General features: G+C 39.9%; 1 protein-coding gene across 1 annotated transcript in view; it reads right to left on the bottom strand.

The window, feature by feature from the left end:
• Positions 1–23193, bottom strand: part of BMPER (BMP binding endothelial regulator) — a gene marked incomplete at both ends in the record, with an annotated part of 153117 nt that overhangs the window by 52614 nt on the left and 77310 nt on the right. The window contains 5 exons of the mRNA XM_084281363.1: positions 820–1149; positions 10800–10845; positions 16332–16436; positions 20294–20434; positions 21074–21183. Of these exons, the coding sequence (XP_084137489.1) occupies positions 820–1149; positions 10800–10845; positions 16332–16436; positions 20294–20434; positions 21074–21183 (732 nt within the window). The remainder of the gene's footprint in view (positions 1–819; positions 1150–10799; positions 10846–16331; positions 16437–20293; positions 20435–21073; positions 21184–23193) is intronic.

Below are 23193 nucleotides of genomic sequence, written 5' to 3'. Positions count from 1 at the left end.
ATTCTTAGCTTACACTCAATATTTATCTATGCAAGCATACTATAGTCTTAAAACAGTTTTTTTCAAAATAAATGTAAATCCTCCAGTTTAGCATTTTGACAATTAATGAATATTCTAGGACTCTGACTATCTGAGAATCTGCTACCTCCCCTCTCTTTTTCTACAAGAAAAGGTGCCAGATTCTCTGAAGTTTCTGATTTCCTTTTGGTTTTGGTGCTGTGGACTCTGTTCTACACAGACAAACTCTTACTCGAACATAAAGCAAACAAAAAAAGATGATGCTAAACAGCAAATTAAGCCTTAGTTTTTAAACCATGACATCCATTTTGCTGGATAGCCTCAGTGAAATGTTTCCATAATTTGACAACCTAAACCCACTACAGCCATCAATAACTATGATCTTACACATATTGCCCACTTAGACTGTAAGTTATGTTGCTGCAACTGGAGAAAAAAAATGAATGTTTAAGAACTCATTTCATCTCTGTTCTTATCCATAAGTATCAAATGATTACCCTGAACAAACCACTCTAGTTACTGGAAGTGAAAATCATGGCACAATTGTCTGTGCAGAAAGTTATTTGTTGGCTGCAGAATGAAACAGTCTAGGAAATGTTCCACAAAGATTTCAAACTCACAGCTGGATCTCTGTTTGCTGCAGAGGTTTTTAAAGAGTTATCAAGTACTTGGGTTCCTCAGATCTCTAAAGAATTATGAAATATATTTATTGTCACTGTCATGCTTTTATACTGAACACTGTTCACATTGCACTTGAGAACTTCTTCAGGGAGAAGGCACACACATGAACACTTGCCCTACCTGCTTTGGTTGTCACTTTCAGCAAATAACCATCCAAATCAATTTGAAATTGAGGTGTTTCGCAAGGTAGTGAGATACGGGTCCCATTCCACTTCACTGTGAGGTGCTGCTGGAGGCTGATAGTACTTCTGCCCAACACAAGGTCCACTGACTTTGTCCAGGAGAAAGAACGGGTCCGACGGGCATCGTTTTTTACCAGCACCTGGAAGGGCGAGGCAGAGGAGGAGCAGTCTTTTGCCAAAATGTACTGACATGTTCCCTGAAAGTTAAATGTCCGTCCATCAAAAGTGTTGTAGTGAGGGTCTCCAAACACAGTGCAAACTCCAGGCTCTGCAGGTGAGTGAGAAACAAAAGCACCATATCAGGATCAATCAAAGTCTGAAAAAAGCAGTTGATAAGAACTTAGTGGATGCTGCTCTCACCTAATCTATCTGCCCTATAGGGCAGATTTTGCTGAGTACCCATAGGAATATATTTTTTCCGAAGAACAGAAGCTTCTTGGTTTTTGTAGAAGCCTTTCCCACAACAGGTGGGAACTAAATGCCGATCAATCCTTAAATCAGCATGGGAAGGCTAACCTGTAGGTAGGTACCAAAGACAAATCTTCCAACCTGTGTGTCCATCCCTTAAACACAACATGCCACCCAAACAGCTTAAGTTGTTAAAATGCCTGTGAGATTGTTCAAATTATTTAATTTCTAGAAAATGCAAGCCTGACTCATGATGTCAGAGTAGGCAAAGCCCTGGACCTTGCTGAGTCCACATATCTCTGGACATGTGTGATGGGAACCTTCCAAGCTCGCTCCAGCTTTCCAAGCATGAAGCATCTTCTCTGAGCAATTCATCCAACCTCCTCTCACTGACAGAGAGAAGCAGACACAACTGGAATGTCTTTCACCTCGCCAGTTTTAGGCATCTCTTTTAATATCTGGGGAGTTGCTCTCTGGAGGAGCCTGTCTCTTTCTGCTGCCTGCTCTGGGAGCTCAGACAAATAGCTCAGACTAAAGGCATTTCTCTCAGACGGTTAAATTCACCTGGAATGAACTCCCAACCTTAAGTTTTGTTGTGGGAGCAAAGCCTTCGTTCACAAAAGCAGAATTCAAAACATCATATGTGTATTTTTCATGTTTAGTTTGAACGTCCCCAGATAGGCAAGGGTGATTCCCCCAAATTAAGATTAATCAAACCATTTCAGCAGGACCTTACTCTGTCCGTATGTTACATAGGCACACATATAAATAGTGTATATATATTACATATTAACATATTACATATAACATTGTACATACATACAGAATTTTTCCAAATTCTTTGTAGTACCAGCATTAAGCAGCTGAAAGCCCTATCACCAATGAAATGTGATCATTTACTACACTACCTTTTAAAATATTACAGGCTATCACGTATGCTGTTCATACACAGCTGACTTTCAGTAGTTACTGTTCTCATATTACCAACTAAAAGCCAGTCATACATGAATAGCATGATGCTATGACTATCTAAGGGCATGGTATCTCTACCAGTCATTTGCATTGTTACAAACAGAGGGAGATGTCTTAGTGATGTTTGCAGCTGTATACTGGTCAGAGATGCCACAGTTCCTAAAGGCAGAACTTGTCCACACTCATGTCAAAGATGCTGAGTTACCCTGCATTTACCCAGCAATTGACTGAATTGCTTAGCAATCAAGAAGAGCAGCAAATTTATTTGCATTTCAGCCTTTGGGTATAACAATGGGTCCTAACCACACCTCGTTGCTGCTGTTCCTGGAAGAAGTCATCTCATGACAAACTGTACACTGCTGCTGCCAGCTGAATACCCATGGGCTTAGGCTGCTTCTGAAAGATGATGCATGTTTTAAGGGGAGAGCTTGATGCAATAAAAAAAAATTTGACTCAGTAATCAGACAGCCGAGAACAGCACCAATCAAAATAAAAATAAAAATAAACTAAAAAAAAAAACTAACAACCTAAAGGAGTGGAGAGTAACAGAGGATACTATTTGTTAGCTGGAAAAAAAAAAATTCAAGTCTACAAAAAAAAAAAAAAAAAAAAAAAGAAGAGGCATGGATGTTATGGAGAAGAGAGAATTTCTATGATGGAGTGTAACATGGCTCTGACTAAGCAATACACCTTTCTCAGCAGGTCTGTTTAGTCTAGTCAAAGTGCTATGCTAAAGCAGCTGCCATCCAGGGATACCTATAGAAGATGGGGCTGAAGGGGCCCTCAGGAAATAGCACCTCTCCCTTTTCCAGCTGTAATACAGAATCAACTATACCTATGTTGTTCCTGATAGATGTTTATCTAATCTGATCTTATAGAGCAGTCGTAACAGAAACTCCACAGCCACCTCCTACAACTCTTAGTTGCTTTTACTGTAAGGTCTTAAAGTCTAACCCCAGTCTTCCTCACTGCACAGTACAGTACCATCACAGAGCTGGTACCTGAGTAAGATTTGTACTTGCCACACCCCTGCTTTCTCATTAAGTCTTCAGTTAAGCCAAAAACTATTCTTGGCATCATTACTATGTTTGGCTACCAGGGAAAAAGAGTTGCAATTTTTCAAAGACGTCATGCTGACAGCTCCAACTCAAAATGAACCCCATTTGACCAACACCCCTGGAAACCACAGCCAGAAAATCAAAATGCTTAGATAAGAGAGTTCTTCTAAAAACATGCCCTTTTGTGAGTCTCCTTTTCCCATTGTTACTAATAAGAATATTAATAACTACTTTCCAAAGTCCATAAAACAATTAATTGATTGATATTTCTCCATAAATTTGAAGCTTCAAATGAAAGAAACCATAGAGTTTTTAATCACCAGTGTAATTTCTACCAACAGGAAAATGAAATCTAGATTTTATATACAGACCATATGACTTCACTGCAACTAAATCATGCTAATATGTTTCTGATTTCCTTATATAATTGTGTAATTATCTGCACAATGAATATTAAGATACACTTTATTACCTTCTCAGCTCCTATTTCATTTTTTTTAAGGTTTTAGTTTTGCCTTAAGCATAACAAAAACTTTTATGAAAACAAGAAAACCATCTTTCTGAAAACAGGGAAACTATCACCACAAAACCAGCCCAAATGCCAGTGAAAATTTCAGAGACAAGAACTGCTTTTTATCTGCATTTCTACAGGACAAGAATGTGGAGATGTTATATGCGTCATTACCCAACGTGCTGGAAGAGGGAGGGCAGTTCTTCACCTAGAAGTGGCTAAGAGGCAAGACATGAGAGGAACAAACATAATTTAGAGATGTGCAAGTAAAATTGATAGTACCAATGGGATCCAAAGGAAATATTTATTTTTAATTTCCAACGTGTTATGCAGAGTAATGTTGTTTTATGTTATGTTACATCATGTCACATCATATGTCAACTTGATGCAGTGCAGTTAAAATAAAAAAAAATGTATTTTGGATTGGATAGCTAAATGTCTGATCCAAGCATTGCTGTTTTCTTCAATAGACAAGAAAGCGGAGGAGGGAAAATTTACCAAAACAGCCCAAGTAATTGATTCTCTGATATCTCTGTGTAAAACATTCTTGAAAAGTTTACTAAAATTGTGAGTTTCTTAAAAAAAATTCCACATCCTGCAAGAGTGCGTGTGATAACTCAGGGACTGTCAGTAAGAAAAACTGTCTGGCCTCGAAAGAAACCTTAAATACAGGGTGTAAAAAGACTGCAAAAGTCAGACAACGTGAAAAGCATTCCAGTCATTTTTAGGTTTTGGGTTGTTGTTTATTTCCTTCTGAGAGGGTTTCAATCACATCATGTTTTATGGTTTGCCTCCACATCCCCCCCCCCCCTTTTATTTTTTTTTTCTTTTGAAACAAGCCAGCCTTTCTGCTTGGCTGTTTTTGAAATCTATTGGAAGCACCAGGTCTGTAGTTAGTATTATGTGTAACTGTGTAACTTGCTTCTCTGTTGAGATGTAATGGAGGGAGAGGTATCACTGCACCTCCAAAGCTAAGCTCCCCAAGACACGAGAGTGTGTTTTGCTAGCTTGTGCAAATGAGGCAGAGGATTGTGGGTGGTTTGGAAAAGAGGATCCTCCCCTCTTTTCCTACAGTAAATTCTTGCCAACTTATTGCAGATACTCATGTCTCTATCAGCTGTTGAGGGCAGAGCTAGAAGAGGGCAATTATATCTGATGCTTCCCCCTAAGACTCTTCCAGCCTCCAACTATTTTCAGCTTAGGGACTTTCTGAGCCAGTTGTGGTTTGTCTTTATTTAGTAACATTTGATAGACTTTTTCTCCATGAATTTATCCAGTCTCCCCTTGAACCCAGAAATATTTTTAGCATCCACAACATCCTTGAGCAAAATGCATGAAAAGCCACTGCCTCTTGATTGTTTTGAACCTGGCATTTATTGTTTTTGATGCCTTCTTTTGCTCATCTACACATTACACTTTTGTATGAAGGCAAATATACCCATGTTTCCTCTCTGTCCCTGAAAGACAGAGATTTTTAAAAGGAGAGTCCCAGAGCTATGCTTAGAAGGCTGTGATTTCCAAAGCACCTTAGGCAGTTAAGTCACTCAACTGTGATTAAACATTATTGGTAGCTGCCTGCAAACACCTCTCAACTGCTTTTAGAGATCCCATATTTAGGCTCCCAAACCAGTTTTCAAAGCTTCTGGCTTTTGTAAAAACTTCTAGGAACAAGGCAGTTTTCACATTTGTTTTTTAAACAACTAAATATGGACTTCATACTTTTCCTTTTGACAGTCTTCATGTGTGAGTCATGCAGCTTGCTTAGTTCCCACCTAAGGATCTATAGCTTACTTGCAAACTCATAATAATGTTATTTAGGTGCTAAAGTGAATACTGTGGAACTCGTGGCCAGCTCTTGGATACTACAGATCATGTGACCTATTCAATGAAATACTGACTTTCATTAGAAAATGTAACTGGGAAGGTAACTGTAGACAAGGAGCACAGGGTTTGAAAACAGGTTTTTTCCTGTACAAAACAGGAAGCTGACAAAGCAACAGCAAAGAAAAGCTCATTTTAGCGCTCCTCAAGTTTTAACATGCTCTCTTAAGGAGAAAAAAAAGTGCAAAAAATCACAACCTGTTTCGGCCAGTTTGAACCAAATCTGCCAGAGGGATAAAGACAATGAAGTTCAAGTAAGTAGTATGCTAAGTAAAGGCAAGAATCACTTATTGAAATAAGTGGTTGCCAGAAAGTACCTTTATGCCTTCCAGTCAAAACCCCCACCCCCAAGACAGTATTTAGCCTTTATAGAAAGGCTAAATATATGCACTGTTTGGTGGAGGCCAGACAGTCAGCACACACATCCTGACCAGCCAAAGAGCATGAGCATATTGGCTGGCCAATTAGCACACTTGCAGCTCCAGAGCAGCCACAGGATATATTGTTTCTAGCTGGGTTTATTATTTGTTGGGATATAAAGGAAATGGGACACAAATCCATAGGAAACCAGGCTCTGTTAGCTCTGGTGCTCGTGGAATAGCTTGCTTTATTTTTTCAGGACATCAGAGCAGTCAATTGAAGTCCAAGATGTCCAGATGTCTGGTCACACTCTTCTGGGCTTGTAGCTAGTTAAGAGTGGCCAAGAAAAATACACTTTAAATTATAACTAAAATTGTTTTGGACACTTTCTAAGTAAGGAGAGGGAGGAAAAAATAGAAGTTTACCAGTTATGGGTGTTCTGGTTGCACATCTATAATTCAAAAAGAACCCAGCTTTTAAAAAATAAAATGAAACTTTGAATGCAATTAGCCCATATGTTGAATTAAGCCCTAAATCAAACAGAACTCATTATTAACTTTTGAAAACTAGCTACAGAACATGCATAATAGAATTTCATTAGCTTTTCTTTAAAAAAAAAAAAAAAAAAAAAAAAAAAAAAAAAAAGCCATGGAGTACTTTCCTCATAACTGCTGCATAGTACAGCTTGATATAATACACATTACAAGGTGTGGTGTCAAAAACTCCACAGGAGCCTTTATGGTCTATTTAATAAATAAAATAGCTATTCCAATTTGTCCAAATACATATTTATACAGTAGACTGTCATGGCTGAAATGGCTGAGGAGGTAAATTATGAATTTCATTCCAATATGAATAAACAATTGCAGTCTTTTTGTTGATGTATTTATCCATGGCAAGGAATTAACACAAGAAACAGGCCCTACAAAAATCTGCGTGTCTAGTAGTCCTGATCCCTACTTTCATAGGTACCTACAAAGCATAACCTTGTCTTTTTTTAACCTTTTTAAATTGTTGTTTAGAGAAGTCATCAAATTTTCAGTATTTCTCAAATAAATAAATAAATAAAATATAAAATTAAAACAAAACAAAATATTGATATGTATGCAGGAAAAGGTGAAACAACCAACTTTTTAGTCCTAAGGCTGGTTGGCTGGGTCCAAATCCTCTTGAGTTTGGCTTAGTTCCATACAACATTTCATCAATTAAAAAAGCTGCTGAATGATTACTAATGCACAAAAGTTTCTGCCCCAAAAAAAGGTGTTTACTGCAAAATCAAACATATGTACTGCTAGACCTGGATGACTGCAGTACACTTTGAAAAAACTTTTCTTTAAACTTCACAATGACTTAGGTATGACTGCGTCAGGATTACTGATCATAATTAAAATATACCTATGTGATCACAATAGAAAGCTTTCATACTGCATGCCATAATTTCAGCAAAGGCTATCAATTCTTCATTGTCAAGAACAAAGATTTAGTCTTTGCTGTAAATTCCCATCTTTGTCTAGAGTTGAGAGCCATCTGCTAATATTATTTGAACTCAGGTTTAATGTTTTCTTTTTTTAATATGAAAATGACCTTGGTCTAGCACAGGATTACTAATTTATGGAATTGACGTCAGTGGTGATTTTTCTAGATCAAGCCCAAAAGAGTACATTTCATTACATTTTTACAGCAGGATAAACTAAACTGTTGAATTTTCCACTGGTATGACCACTGTGTTTAATTAGTGATAACTACACCAGCCATGGAGCTTAAACAGCAACATGCCAAAACTAACCGTAGTTAACTTCAGCAACAGTAGACAAAAGGGACTCTCTAGCCTTTGAGGAGACGAGGTACTTTTTCTCTCTGCAACAAACTGCTTTGAAAAATAATCCTTTGATTTACTTTCTTTCTTTTTTTTTTTTTTTTTTTTTTTTTTCAGTTTAAAGTGTATCCTTTAACAACGTGACTGTTTTTGACCCACTTCATAGAAATTGGCTGCATTTAAACTGTACTCAAAGCTCTCCTGTGTACAGTATGTTCTTGTACCTCCTATGTTGTTTTTACTTTGGAAAATTAATATCTGCTGGACCGCCAAAAACGTCTGGTGTGTTAATATATGGAGAGAGAATCAGCTGAGTGGGTGGGTGAGGAAAAGGACTATGCAAGTGCATCTTATCAGAAATGGACTCAATTGGCAAAGGTTCTAATGAGTGGACTGAGATGGTGATCATCACTGAAATACTTATGATTTTACCTTTTGCCTGTCAAAATGTTGTGATGAGATTTACAGCACTTCTGGCACAAAGATGGAATGAGTTCTTTGCAAATGGCAACTGTAATAACACTGTCGACTACCACTGCTCTATTACACTGGATATTTAAGTTTTTTGGTTACATTACCTAATAAAAGTTGGGAATGACCTTATAATGATAAAATCTTAGAATCAGTTCAGCGTTAGTCTTCCTCCAAATACTAATGAGTCCATAGTGAGACTCCTCTCCAAAAAAAGAAAAAATTCATGCACAACAGAGCAGCATGCCACTGCAGGACAGTGCAATGTGTCTCCCAGTTTTACACAGAGCCAGTGCAACATAGACAAGTCCCATAAGGAGAGCCTAAGGGAACAGGTTTTTTTAGTAGCCTGAAAGCTTTGGGAGACCTAAGAGTAGTCTGTCAGTACCTACAAGGAAGTTACTGAGAAGACAAAGCCAGACTCCTTGTGGAGATGCATGGCAGACAGACAAGCAACAATGGTTGTAATTTGGAAAAAAAGGAACTTGACATAAAGAATAAAATTTTACCATGAGATGGTCAAACTTTAGAACAGTATGCCCAGAGAGGTTGTGGCATCTCCATTCTTGGAAATTCTAAAAACCTGGCTGAGCATCCTGGTCTGCGTCCAGTGCTGACACCATTTTGAGCAGGAGGTTGGCCTGCAGACCTCCAACTGTCAAGACTCCTTGAAACTACAGCCATGTCCATTTCTCTGTACTTAGATTCCCAAATATCAGGAAGGATTACTGTTTCCTCACACAGCTTGGATCCAGGCAGGTGAATGGGAGAGGTGTGTTTATGGCTGCTGAAGCAGAGTCCAAATTCCTATGCTTTCCCTAAGATTTCTCTCTCTTTACACACTTTTCCATGGCAAAAGCAACTGCTCTTTAAGTAACATCAAACACCTGCCATTTCATTCACAGCAGGTATGCAAATTTCACATATTCTGCTGGCAGTTGACACTCTGCCCTTAATTTCAAATGCCTTACAATCATGGCCATTCTCTTCTTATATCATTAAGAATTTCTGACTCTAAGGTTACCTGGTTCCTAGATTAGTTGTTTTTACTTCGAACAAATGTATTTTATGCCCCTTTTCCTCTTAATAAAAAAAAATCACAAGTTATCATTCTCTAGCAGCATTTCTGAAGGAATCATCTTACTCTCTTCTTTTTAACCCCTTACAGTAGAGGAGCTTTGAGGGAAGAACCATCCTCACTGTTTACCTCACTCTCACAGTAAACTACTCATGTTACAAAAGAACACACGAGAAAGGCTAAATGGGACTGAAACATAAGAACAGAGGCAAGACAGTGATCAATAAATTTGTGACACTAATGACATGTCATGTTTGAGCAGAGGTCTATGACTATTGCATCACCCTTGAAACTAAGCATATATAAATGCTGCTGCTCAGTTGAATCCTCTTTCATTTCTCCCTCTGCTTGGTATTCTTTATTTCAAGCATTTATGATAAATTTGGATTTCATTTCATTTTGATACTAAAGTCTTGCATGCCGGATTTATTTTATTACAAATTATAAGTTCAGAAATAATTGAGGAGCAGAATGGAAAAAGAAGTATTTAGTATATAAAATTTGTGCAATCCAATTGAGCTGATGAGCAAAAACAATTTGACTTTAGACAAAAGAATAGGAAACATTCTCCTTAAAAACCTATTTCTTTTTTCAGAGGCTTTCCTATAAATCATAAAGCCCCATTTTAGCAGTCTGTCCCTACTTGGTAAAATACTTAAATGTGTCCTGAAGGAAATACATAAAGGTATCCTGATAACTTCAGTGAAGACAGGTCTCCCTGTTGACTTAAATAGGACAAGCTTAAAGATAACTGCTTGCATAAGTGCTTTGCTGATTGTAAAATGTTCATTCCTGAAGTGAAGAGTAAAGGAACAAAAAGGTGATAACGGAGCTAAACATTACACAGACAGAAGGCCAGCTTCCTACTGTTCTTTCCATTGCTGCCCCAGACTGCCTTTTTTTAAAAACGAACAACAACAAACCACAACAACAAAAAACTCTTACAAATCATCCACAAAAGTTTTGTATTTTATGTACTCTTGGATTATACTTCCTCTTTCTCCTCTCTTGCATAGCTAGGATGTAATTTACAGGTATAAAAGTCATTTGGTCCTAAAAAGTATGTCTCTATACACACTGCTTTTTACCTACAAATTTTACAGGCTAACTGTGTCCTTCAAAGAGTAACACTTCAGATTTAGTACAAATAGTGTCATTTGGGAGAAAAATGAAATTAAGTCCTTTTTTGGGGCATTTTATTTAAAATTCACAGATTTATAGGAGACAAACTCTGTAGCCAGCAATAGCCACCTGCCCTTTAGCCACATCTAAAAGAAGGCAGAAAAGCAAACTTATTTCTAAGATATTAATTTTCTCTGAAAGAATAAAAAAAGAATTTAAAAAATGTGAAGAAAGAACTTACTTTCAGTGCAAATAGGACAGCATCCTTTTCTGTTCAGGATTTTACCCTAATTGGGAGAAAGACAGGCTCATTTAATGAAAGAGTTTTTGGAGCAATGACTGTGTTATGTTGTAAGGCTTGATAAGCCTTTGAAAATAGTTCAAGTTGTGTTTGAACTCAATGTCCTGGTTACAGCTTCAAATATCAGGTGCTAAAAACAGACATAACTATTCAAAGAGCTTCCTGGCAGTCTTACAAGAAATGAAATACTAAAAGGGTTCTCTGTTACCACTTTTCTCTTTAGAGAGAGTGAGAGAACTTTGGACTTGTGTTCACAGATATCTAAAAGGAGACTAGTCATTTGCTTACCAAGATCACTACCTTTTCCCCCACTTCCCAAAATACAAACATTTCCTATGCACATCCTCCACACTTAGGCAATCTGCACCCCACACACATCCACACTCTCCCATGCCTTGAGATCATTCATCTTCCTACAGGAACAAAGGAAGGAAGGAGGCAATGGTAGAGATCTAGTTTGGCCAGATTTCTTTCATGGCTAAATCTTGTGGTACCTCTTACCAGATCATATTACCAATCATGGACCGAGTTCCCTGATGAAACGAATGGGCATAAATCCAAGGGCATGCAACATCTAAAAGCAAACAATTTAGTCTAATCATAGTAACATGGAAAAAAATCTCGAGTCTTTATTTACCACTGTACCCAGGCCAATTTTATTTATAGTTGTGTCTTACACAAAGCTGGCTATAAGTAGGAATCATGACTCTGTGTACATGCATTCATGCTCCTTTTCAGTCTTCCTTGAATTAAAAGATGTTCTCTCTGATTTTACTTACACTCCCAAAAGCTAACCATCAAGTCAGAGGATAGGCCTGGAAAATTTCAGACTGAACGATGTGTTTTTCCAAGCAAAAACTGGCAGGGGTTATAACAGAACTTATGGTGATATTGGAGCTCACCCACATTCCCGTACGGGGAAGGAAGAAGCATATGGAGCTGCAGTGCTCCCCGGCACCAACTCTTCAGTCCAATAGCAGTTGAACACAGAGGAAGTCCCTTTTGTGTGACCACTGCTTCTGGTCCCCACCAAGCAGGCGAACAAGGAGTGGCCAGAAAGTGTGAGCAAATGGAGCTGTGATATTCTTTGCTCCAAACACACTCAGTTGTGAAGAAAAGTTCATGAAGACAGGCAAGGAATGGGTGGCTGGTCTGTGTGGAGAGCGGGAAGTGGGCATAGACAACATGCGTTACTGCGTTGCTTCCTGCTAACACTGCTCCCAAGCTTTGATTTTATACATGGGGAGAAATTATCTCCCACTGATTAGTGTGCTTGAGGCATTGTTGTGAGGGCACAGGAGTCAGTGTAAGCTTGGCCTTGAATGTACAACTGCACATGAAGAGAATAAATTTGAGGCATCTCTGGACTTGAGAAGAGAGTTGGATTTGAGTTTCAATGGCATACAGGCAATGCTTACATTCATGTGACCACCAGGCCTCAGAGAAAAGAGCACTGAGGACCAGGCTGCAACAAAAAGACCTTTCAAGCACCTGCTAGGACAAACCCCCTCTAAGGAAGAACTGTTAAAACTGCAGAGAACTATGGAGCTGGGCAGCACTAGTATGCACTAATGGAAGACATGCAGATGAATGCCACACACCGCACACCATAGTCTTACCTCTCTGTTCCAATAAAGGAGTTGAAATCATCAGCTAAGCTGGAAGTGGCAAGAATTCAAGTGAAATTGGAATCTCCAAGGCAGCCTGCTGAGGCTGGTTACTTGAGCCACCATGTTGGCCCAAGATCCTGTTTTTGTCTTGTAGAATAAGGAAACCCATTATTGCTAACATGTGCTGCAAGAGTTCATTAGCATTGAGGGTTCCCTTAGGAGTGGGCTAAGTGATGTGATCCCATTTTTCCCTATGAATATTTATAAGCAGACCACATTTGAGTCTATTTATTTTCTGGGATTTTTCTTCTTTTTTTTCATGAGGTTTTCAATTTTATGTCTGAGGCTTTGTGTTTTTTTTTGTTTGTTTGTTTTGTTTTGTTTTGTTTGTTTTTGTTTTTTGTTGCCTTTTTATTTTTATTTTTTTAAGGCAAGAGTAATTGAGGGGGTTATTTGGTTGTGCAATAGCAACAGCTGTTGTTTTTTTGTGCCTCATTTGGCACAAGAGTAAAAACAGCAACTTTTTGTTTGTAATAATAACAGATGTGTATAACATTAAATGCTGTCTGTGCTAGAGATGGGAGAACGTGTTCTGAATAAATTTTCAACTCACTTTAAGTTCACGGGTTCAAAATTTACCCACAAAATCTAACTCTGCAAATGTCTTCACATGCCATGAATTTAATTCTATTAACTTTTGCACAGCCTTGGAGCTCAGAAAAGTCTATATGGTGCAAAATTTATCAGGCTTTCCTTTGGAAGTACAAAAAGAGATGTCCGTGACCAGTGACCATTACCACAGGCTGGCATTATTAGTGGAGAATGCAAATGCATAAGGAGAAGAGGAAAGAAGGAAAATGATAATGATGGATAACTGTAAGGGAGAAGGCACAAGGAAAAAGGGAGGCTGGAGCAGGGGTAGGACAAGTGAATAGAAAATTAGGTAAGACTAAAGAAGATCTGAAATTCAGTCTTGCTAAGTGTTGAGATTACTCCCTTTCTACAAAGTATTCAAGCATGTGTTCAAAGCAGATACAGAGGGTCTTCAGCAGGACTGGACACATGCTTAATAGTATTGCTGGATGGGAGCCATCATGTACTGCACCTTGAAGGCTGACGCTCCAGGTAACAGAGAGGGAATACCAATGTGGAGCCAATTGTCGAAGAGCCAAAAACAGGAACCATAAGCCACAGGGCTCACTAGAAGCTCAAGAAGGACTGATTTTACTATAAATATGACAGGAGGGATTGAATTTGCCAGAGATATATTGCCTTCACTGCAGATGAAAGGAAGCTAAGAAAGACACTTCCTGTAATTACTGATACAGAATTAAACTCCAAAAAAGAAGCTCCAAAAGAGAAGAATAAAAGGAATGGAAAATGTGCCTAGCCCTACAAAGAAAATGAAAGAAATGGCAGAAACAGTCTCTGAAAGTATGGCAGCCTGCCACCAATAGATTGAATAATACGACTGGTTGCACAGTATTGGAAACTTTTGCACAACTGCCACTTTGAAACTTATCCTTTCTAGAAATAATTGGCTAAAATCTATATTGATAAATTAAATAATACTCCATCACAGAAAAAAAAATAATCATGTGAAGTGTATTAAGACTGCATAGTAAAGCACTTAAGGAACGATATTGTAAGTTATTATTGGATCTTCAATACTTTCACTTTCAATTGTGTATCATAACACAATTCTAATGAGATAACTTTATGTGGCCTGGCACCCTAAGGGACAGTATTTTATTCCACAGCAGACTTCAATGGACGATAGAGAGTGCATACTGCCAGAAATCTCAGGAAGAGAGAAAAAAAAATGGACTTCACACCCCTACAGTTTTCAGAGTTAGCAGTATGATATAGAGACTTTCAGTATCAGAATCACTAGTATATCTTTATCTTGAATGATGTGGTGTGTTTAATTAATGTTTATAGATTTGTGACAGAATATCTCATCAAAGAGAGCGCAGCACAGATGAAAAGTGAAAGATTTAAATCCATTAGCATATATTATTTGCTTTAAAATTAGTGAAGGTGGTACCCACTTGGAATAGGAAAATAAATCTCACTCTAGAGTTTACATTCCTTCTCCTACTTGTCTTTCCAATGTGGCTTGAAAGAGCAGAAACATTGCTTGTACCTGTGGACGAGGGTGGGCTCTCATGCAGCTAGCTATGGACTCCATTTTAAGACAGAAAGCAGGCTGACTGGTTAGATGCTAGAGGGAAGGGTGCTGCAGGATAACAAAGCTGGTATTTTCAGCCATGAGGAACTGGACCTCGTCTGAAGACTCAACTCTGAGGTTTAGGACAGTTCAGAAATTAACCTTGGAGCAGATCACGTAACGGCCAGTCAGTTGGTACATCAGTCAGCTACAGTCCCACAGGACTGCAGATGGTGAATTTTTATCCACGACTGTTTTCACTGGCTGGCCATGAACAGTAAGGCGGTTCATTTATTTACAGAAGCCACTTCAGCTGATCACCTCAACGCTTAAATTTATATATGTGGGTAAGGCTGAAGTGGTGTATTTCACTTAAGAATTAAATTAAGCCAAATTAGTTATTTCATCTCAGAAGCATCTTAATTGTTTGAAATGCATCAGTATGGGGAAAATATAAATGAGATGCAGTGTGGGCCAGGTTCAACTACAAAGAATTTGAGAAGACCTGAAGGGTCCAAGCTCTCACCTCCTGCTTATCCTGTGAATGGCTCAAAGCAAGCAAGCCTGATTACCATGGGCTTCAACAGGTTCCCAGAAGAAAAGCCCCTTATTTCACACTTCCGAGGATCTGTACAATATCTTATATGAGGCCTATTAACAGAACTGCCCTCTGCAGTGAATGCCAGAATGACAGGAAAAGGCTGTCCCGTCTTCTGAGGATGCAAACATAATTCCTACAGCCCACTGGCACAGCAGAAACAGGAGCACCAAGGTACAGGCTCTCTATTCTATCACAGCTTCTGGCTGTCAAAAGTTCACACATATAAAATTTTACAAACTAGAGTTTGTCATTTAAAATTTTATACCTAGATGTCTGTGACTCATATTTTCCCTGCTGGCTTCCAGGATGGAGAAGGAAACACTGAGAAGGTGTAATGCTAATGACTTGGCTCTCTCTTCTGCAGAGCTGTTCAAAGATCTGCCCCTACATGAGGTGCTATTTAGAGCTCCCTCTTCTGAAAGCTTGGTCCATTAAAACAAAGTAATTTGTCAGTGATGGAAATTCAAGAAACAAAAGCTGACTTTAGCTCAAGGTTTCAAGTAATGCTATTTTTTGAAGCAATTAAGTTATAATTACACCACACTCTGGGTTCACTCCAGACTTTCAAATGAAAAATATTTAGGCTGCAATCTCAGAGGAAACTACATAGTTTGATTGAAATCATTTGCTTTGCTTTGCCTTGCCTAATTTACATGTCTAACCAAGTATCATGCCTCACATGCACTGAGAAAAGCAAGTGCAACAGCCTCTTGTGACTTCCCTTAAGAATCTGCATGCTCTTCATATATTAACACAGTCATCTCACCACTCTACAAAACTATTAAATATATCTGAAAGAGATGTTCCAGTGCGGGTAACTTGGGACAGAGAAAGAGAAAGGAGGAGAAAAAGAGCATAGAGTTTGCAGAGCAAGGACAGAGGTAAAAAGCCCTTATTCATACTAGCAATAGCACACTTGGAAAACACCAGCCTAAATTAACATGCCAAAGGATCCCTCCTTTCCAATCTGCATGCTCCACTGCAATGCACACCCTTCTAAGAAACACTGGAAAAGATAATGGTGGTGGGAAAAAAAAAAAAAAAAAAAGAAAAGAGAGAGAGAGAAGAAAGCCATTTTTTAAAAAACTCACTTGAGGACAGCTGCTGACTGGAATGCACTGCTTCTTGCGACACTCTGTCTTGCCTTTCACACAAGCACAGATGGTGCAGTTCACGGAGGACCACATCTCTCCATCCTGCAAGAGGCAACATGATATAGTATCAGCTGGGGTGGCAACAGGAAGCTATTTCAGTAATGTATCATTGCACAAGAAAGGATAGCTTTCCCTGTTGGCATTGTGTCATTGTTTAGTCTAAATTATTTTGAGGTGTGTAGCCACACCCAGTTATATTAAAGACAAAGATCAAATTCAGTGGGGTTTTGTTCACTTCAGCCTTCCAGGTCAAAAAATTCATTTTTCCAAAGCTAACCAAATCATATTTGCATTTTCCATCAGTGTTCTGATCATTTGCATTGTTTTCTCTCCAGTATGTGCCTGAGATGTGATCACACCTATCACAAATTTTCATTTAAGCTGACATAATTAGAAAAACCTGATTCATTCGGTTGAGTGAAATCTTTAAGATGTTGCACGTGAAAGCATTTGATTAAGATTCAAGCCACTATCCATCATTTATCAGCAGTCCTGGCTATCGGGGGAGGTCCCAGTTGACTGGCGGCTAGCAAATGTGACGCCCATCTACAAGAAGGGCCGGAGGGCAGACCCAGGAAACTACAGGCCTGTCAGTTTGACCTCAGTGCCAGGGAAGCTCATGGAGCAGATCCTCCTGAGAGTCATCACGCAGCACTTGCAGGGCAAGCAGGCCATCAGGCCCAGTCAGCATGGGTTTATGAAAGGCAGATCCTGCTTGACGAACCTGATCTCCTTCTATGACAAAGTGACACGCTGGGTGGATGAGGGAAAGGCTGTGGATGTGGTCTACCTTGACTTCAGCAAGGCTTTTGACACCGTATCCCACAGCATTCTCCTCAAGAAACTGGCTGCTCTTGGCTTGGACTGGCGCACGCTTCGTTGGGTTAGAAACTGGCTGGATAGCCGGGCCCAAAGAGTCATGGTAAATGGAGTCAAGTCCAGTTGGAGGCCAGTCACTAGTGGCGTTCCCCAGGGCTCGGTGCTGGGGCCGGTCCTCTTTAATATCTTCATCGATGATCTGGATGAGGGCATTGAGTGCACCCTCAGTAAGTTTGCAGATGACACCAAGCTAGGTGCGTGTGTCGATCTGCTCGAGGGTAGGAAGGCTCTGCAAGAGGATCTGGATAGGCTGCACCGATGGGCTGAGGCCAACTGCATGAAGTTCAACAAGGCCAAGTGCCGGGTCCTGCACCTGGGGCGCAATAACCCCAAGCAGAGCTACAGGCTGGGAGATGAGTGGTTGGAGAACTGCCAGGCAGAGAAGGACCTGGGAGTGGTGGTGGATAGTCAGCTGAATATGAGCCAGCAGTGTGCTCAGGTGGCCAAGAAGGCCAACAGCATCCTGGCTTGTATCAGAAACAGTGTGACCAGCAGGGCAAGGGAGGTGATTGTCCCCCTCTACTCGGCTCTGGTGAGGCCACACCTCGAGTACTGTGTTCAGTTTTGGGCCCCTCGCTACAAGAAGGACATTGAGGTGCTTGAGCGGGTACAGAGAAGAGCAACGAAGCTGGTGAGGGGCCTGGAGAACAAGTCCTACGAGGAGCAGCTGAGGGAGCTGGGCTTGTTCAGCCTGGAGAAAAGGAGGCTCAGGGGCGACCTTATTGCTCTCTACATGTACCTTAAAGGAGGCTGTAGTGAGGTGGGGGTTGGTCTGTTCTCCCACGTGCCTGGTGACAGGACGAGGGGGAATAGGATAAAGTTGCGCCAGGAGAGTTTTAGGTTAGATGTTAGGAAGAACTTCTTTACCGAAAGGGTTGTGAGGCATTGGAACAGGCTGCCCAGGGAAGTGGTGGAGTCACCATCCCTGGAAGTCTTTAAAAGACGTTTAGATGTAGAGCTTAGGGATATGGTTTAGTGGGGATTGTTAGCGTTAGGTCAGAGGTTGGACTCGGTGATCTTGAGGTCTCTTTTAACCTAGAAATTCTGTGATTCTGTGAAGATGTCAGCATACAGTGAATTTATTCCCAAATGCAGCATCATTTTGGCTTAGGGCAGGAATGGTTGAATAATGAATTCTAATTTCGATTACTTACAGCACTTTCACAGACACTTGATCTGCTAAACATCTGAAAATGTTTAGAAGAGATACAGTGCTGAACTCCTCAAAAGCATAGCAGGTAAGACAGTCTATGGCTCTTAAAGTATTAAGTGCAGAGCAAAATATGGTCTTATCCCCACTTGCTTGGGAAAGACTGCTTGTGGAATTGCCCTGGCTTGTTTCTACACAGTGTTGCATTTGCCAAGTGTGGTTCCTAAAACATTCTGTCTCACCCACTTACAGTCTTATGCTAGCCTGCGTAGAGCCAAAATGTGCATGTTTTCTGTTTACCGGCCTGCTGTGAAGGAAGGGTGAGGATAGACCTGACAGGAACAGAGAACAGGCAATCCAACCAGACAGCTGTGAACAATTATGTGCCCACCTCAACACCACATTCTGACCAGAGAGAAAAACAGACTATAACTGAAATGCCACAGAACCTAACGTATTCAGTTCAGCACGCACAGTTAAAGGCTGTCTTTCCCCTATCCTTTGTGTCCCCACCATGCTAAGACTGCCTGGTGTTTCAGAGACAGCACGCATTCTTGTGAACCTCTAATGACCACTTTACAAGCATCTGCTATGGTAACAGAATATATCACTACTAACTGCACGTAGCTGCCCTGATTTTTGTTTCACAGACATTTTTGGACTGGAAAGGACATAGCTCTAATCTAAAAGGAAAACTGCCCAGATTCTCAATGAACCTGTGCCCATTCTATCAGTATTAGACCATTAACTTCAAGAGAGGTACACTGGATTTACCTTTTTGTACATGAGGCCAGAAATGGATGTACTCACTCTATTTTTTCTTACTCTATATAGTGCTTAGTAATATAATAAAATCTTCACAAGAAGCAGAATATTTTATTTGGGTGCCTAAGAAGCTGGCATTTGTTCCTGAAGCACAATAGCACCAGTGTGAATGTTCCAATCAGATTCAGTATATTCTCAGCATACAGTAAGTTCGCATGCAATTTCCAGAATAAACACTTCAGCTATGTACACAAAAGATGGAATAAATGGGAAGCAATTCTGGCTGAGCAAACCAAGTATTCACATGGGATTTAACATTTGATCTGATTCAAGGGTCTCTTAACTCACAGATGGCCCATAAGGTGACAGAATCTTTTTCTGACACAGCGTTAAAAAAAATCTGCACCACTTGAAAAAACATACAGGGTCTCAGCAATGTGAGAAGTGTTTTGCAGGAAATCCCTTGTGATTTGGAAACATTGGGTGAGAGTGCAGTAGGTAACAGTTATTACATGGCTATCCCAATATGAGATGTCAGGGGTGCTGTCCTTAGCAGAGCTGTGAAATGTAGTAAATCTAGATGAGTAACTTTCAGCCAAGATGAACTTTGCATAGCTCCTGTTGCTCAGCTGTGGAAGAGAGAGACTCTTTGGCTCAGCAGATAGAGCCCATATACCACTCAAAAATACCTTAAAATATCTACACTCAAAAATATCAGCATTTGCTTGAGAAAGCAGAGCATAACTCTCTTACTAAAAATGCATTACTTGTCGGTAATGCATTTTCAGTAAGAGATGTAAACAGCAGCTTGAATCTCCATGTTCAGTGAGAGAGACACCACATCACATCAAGGAGGAACTAAACTGCTGTGTATCCACAAAATTTACAGAGACTCAGAAAAAAAAAGAAAAAAAAAAGAAGAAAAAAAAAAAAAAAAAAAAAAAGCAAATGGCTTTTTTTGCTGTGCTTTGCTTCTGAGTTGTTGTATCATCAACCAGGCTGGTAAGGATTCTGCTACGAAGCAAGCCACAACACTAACTTACAGTAAACATGTTGTAGAGATGTTACAATGCCATCTATTCTTGAGCCACACCTGAAACTTTACCTGGAATATTTTATTACCAAACTTGCACACTTTCTCTTCGTCAGGAAACATATAGGAGATACATTCCTTGCAGCAATGGTCTTTGCTTTTATTGCATTCTCCAGGAAGTAAGCACCTCTTCTTACATATCACTGTTGAGTCCTGGGTAAGGACAAAAGTAAATCATGAAGTCACCACCAAGGTGTTTCTGTCCCTACGTATCCTTACTATAACATTTCTGCTTGCTCAGTCATTGCATCCAACCAAGTTTGACCCAAAATGCCTTTGAACTGAACAGGTCAGTTCAGAGAAAATACAAATAATTTAATGGATTAAGGGAATCATCCACAGTCTGTTAAACTAAATTCCAGCTTGCACTCTGCTTGCATGCAAAATCTGAACTTTGTGACACTTCACATTTTCTGTGCGTAGGTGCAAAAGTGCATATGATCACAGTCATGCTAGAGAAATTAAAATAATCACTGCCACTCAGCAGTGATGTGTTAACTCACCATGTACTGAGTTAACTCCTCTTTCAGCATAATGCAAATTCAAAGAGGGGCACATAATCTGAGTAACTTCATTTTGCATCACACAGACAGATATTATGTCTCAGCTGAGGTAGTCCGTAGCTTTCTGTACTTTCCTAGCAAAACTACAAGTGCTCTTCGGACCTAACTCTCAAGGACCACACAAGATACCAAAGCAGAACAGTATCTAGGTTTACAGTTTCTCAACCCTACAAATTACTGCCAAGCCAGACAACCAGCAGCACACAATACTAACGCACTGTGGACCTACCTTGCATGTACACATTGTGCAGTTGTCATAAATAAATGAGGACCCATTATCATACACATTGCTGTGAAAGAGGCAGCTTCCAAATGGGAGGTCAAACACTTTCCTCTGTCCTGAATATAAATAAACAATAATAGAAACAGAATGTGGTTGAAAAGATGCCATATTGTCAACAAGCTTATTGTCACCAGACCAAATTCATCTGCAATGTGTCATCTGCTATGTGTTTCCATTTTGGTGTGAAAAAATATGTACTTTTAACAGTTCACTGTTCTTATAGCACACATTCATCTGTACATATTTTACTGTGAGGGAATATAAATATGATTTATGGCATGTTTATATTGGAAAAATCTTTCTTCTCCTTCTCATCATAAAGCACACAGTGCAGCTACATGAACAAAAAGTAAGCACTGCGAACTCTTAAGGTACACTTAAACTCATTTAAACAGTCTTTAACTTAATGTAATAACTTATCAAATAAAGCAGCCTAAGCTGGTTTTAACATATCTACCTCAGGGGTTCACAGCAGCCAAACTAAACCAATTCACTGGTGCAAAAAATCATGTATTGCCCAGTCTCATTACAAAAGCTTGGTGTACCATGTTGGGACATAGTTGCAAGAAATACAGACATTTGCACAGTTTACAAGTGGAATGGGGCAGCACAAAATATTTATATTCCATAATCTATTAAAAAATTGGGCTACATGAGAGTGAAGCAAGGTTTGGAGCACTAAGGTTTGGAGGGAAGGTAGCATCAGTATCAAATCCTTCCCAAAGTCCTGAAATCATAGAATTACAGAATGGTTTGGGTTGGAAAGGACCTTAAAACTCACCTAGTTCCAACTTCCCTGCCATGAGCAGGGATGCCACCTACTAAATCAGGTTGCCCAAAGTCCCATACAACCTGGCCTTGAACACTTCCAGAGAGGGCGCATCCACAGCTTCTGTGGGCAACCTCTGCCAGAGCTTCACCATCCCCATAGTAAAGAATTTCCTCCTTATATCTAATCTAAATTTACCCTCTTTTAGTTTAAAGCCATTACCCCTTGTCCTATCACCATACTCTCTGACAGAGTCTCTCCCCATCTTTCCAGTACCTTTGAGTACCCTGCCCCTTTAGGTACTTGAAGACTGCTGTAAGTTCTCCCTGGAGCCTTCTCCTCTCCAGGCTGAACAACCCCAACTCTCTCAGCCTGTCTTCATAGAAAAGGTTCTCCAGCCTCTTGATCATCTTCATGGCCCTCCCCTGGACTTGTTCTAATACTTCCACATCCTTCTTGCGCTGTGGGCCCCAGAGATGAATGTTGTACTCCAAGTGGGATTTCATAAAAGCAGAGAAGAGGAGGACAATCACCTCCCTCCACCTGCTGGCCACTCTTCTTTTGATACAGCCCAGGATATGGTTGGCTTTCTGGGCTGCAAGTGCACGTTTCCAACTCATGTCAAGCTTCTCATCATCCAATACCTGCAAGTCCTTCTCCCTAGGGCTGTTTTTAATCCATTCTCTGCCCAACCTCTGTATGTGCTTGGGATTGCCTCAACCCAGATGCAGGACCTTGCACTTGGCTTCAATTCTGCAAGCACTTTGAAATCAAAGTTGCAGAACATTCGGTGGTTCTACAAGTTTCTCCTGTTCCTCAGCTTCTTTCCAAATAAGTTACTTTAAATAAGTGACCATTATGATACATAAACATGAGCTCTTTACAAAAACTGTACAAAATCACTTTACTTATCTTTCTGTGTTTGAATACCTTCCTCTGTTTAGTTCTGGTGCAAGCTAACTAGTAAGTTCTTTTACAAGTGGCTGCCAGTCTCACAGCTTATCATTTCTGAGGTCTGATGTTAAATAGGCATCAGTTTCAAGGTAGTGAATGGGCACTGTAAGTACATACAAGTCACTAAGTACTATACTAGGCCAATAGTTTAGCTCTCAAACCGCCAAGTCTTGGCAGCTGGGATCACTAAAATTTGTCCCTGTGTTCCAATTTGTAATCCCTTCCTTTTTCAATGTCTTGATAAAAGTAGAACAGCTTAAAATAAAAGGCTTCCAGTTCCCTCCAAGAAATAAGTGAACAGAAGAATAAGCACACAGCAAAATCCATTGGATTACCCTTGAGA

The sequence above is a fragment of the Netta rufina genome (genome assembly GCF_964035555.1).
Source record: "Netta rufina genome assembly, chromosome: 2".
NCBI lineage: Eukaryota > Metazoa > Chordata > Aves > Anseriformes > Anatidae > Netta > Netta rufina.
The sequence above is the reverse complement of the archived record's forward strand: the minus strand, read 5'-3'. Positions and strand labels throughout refer to the sequence as shown.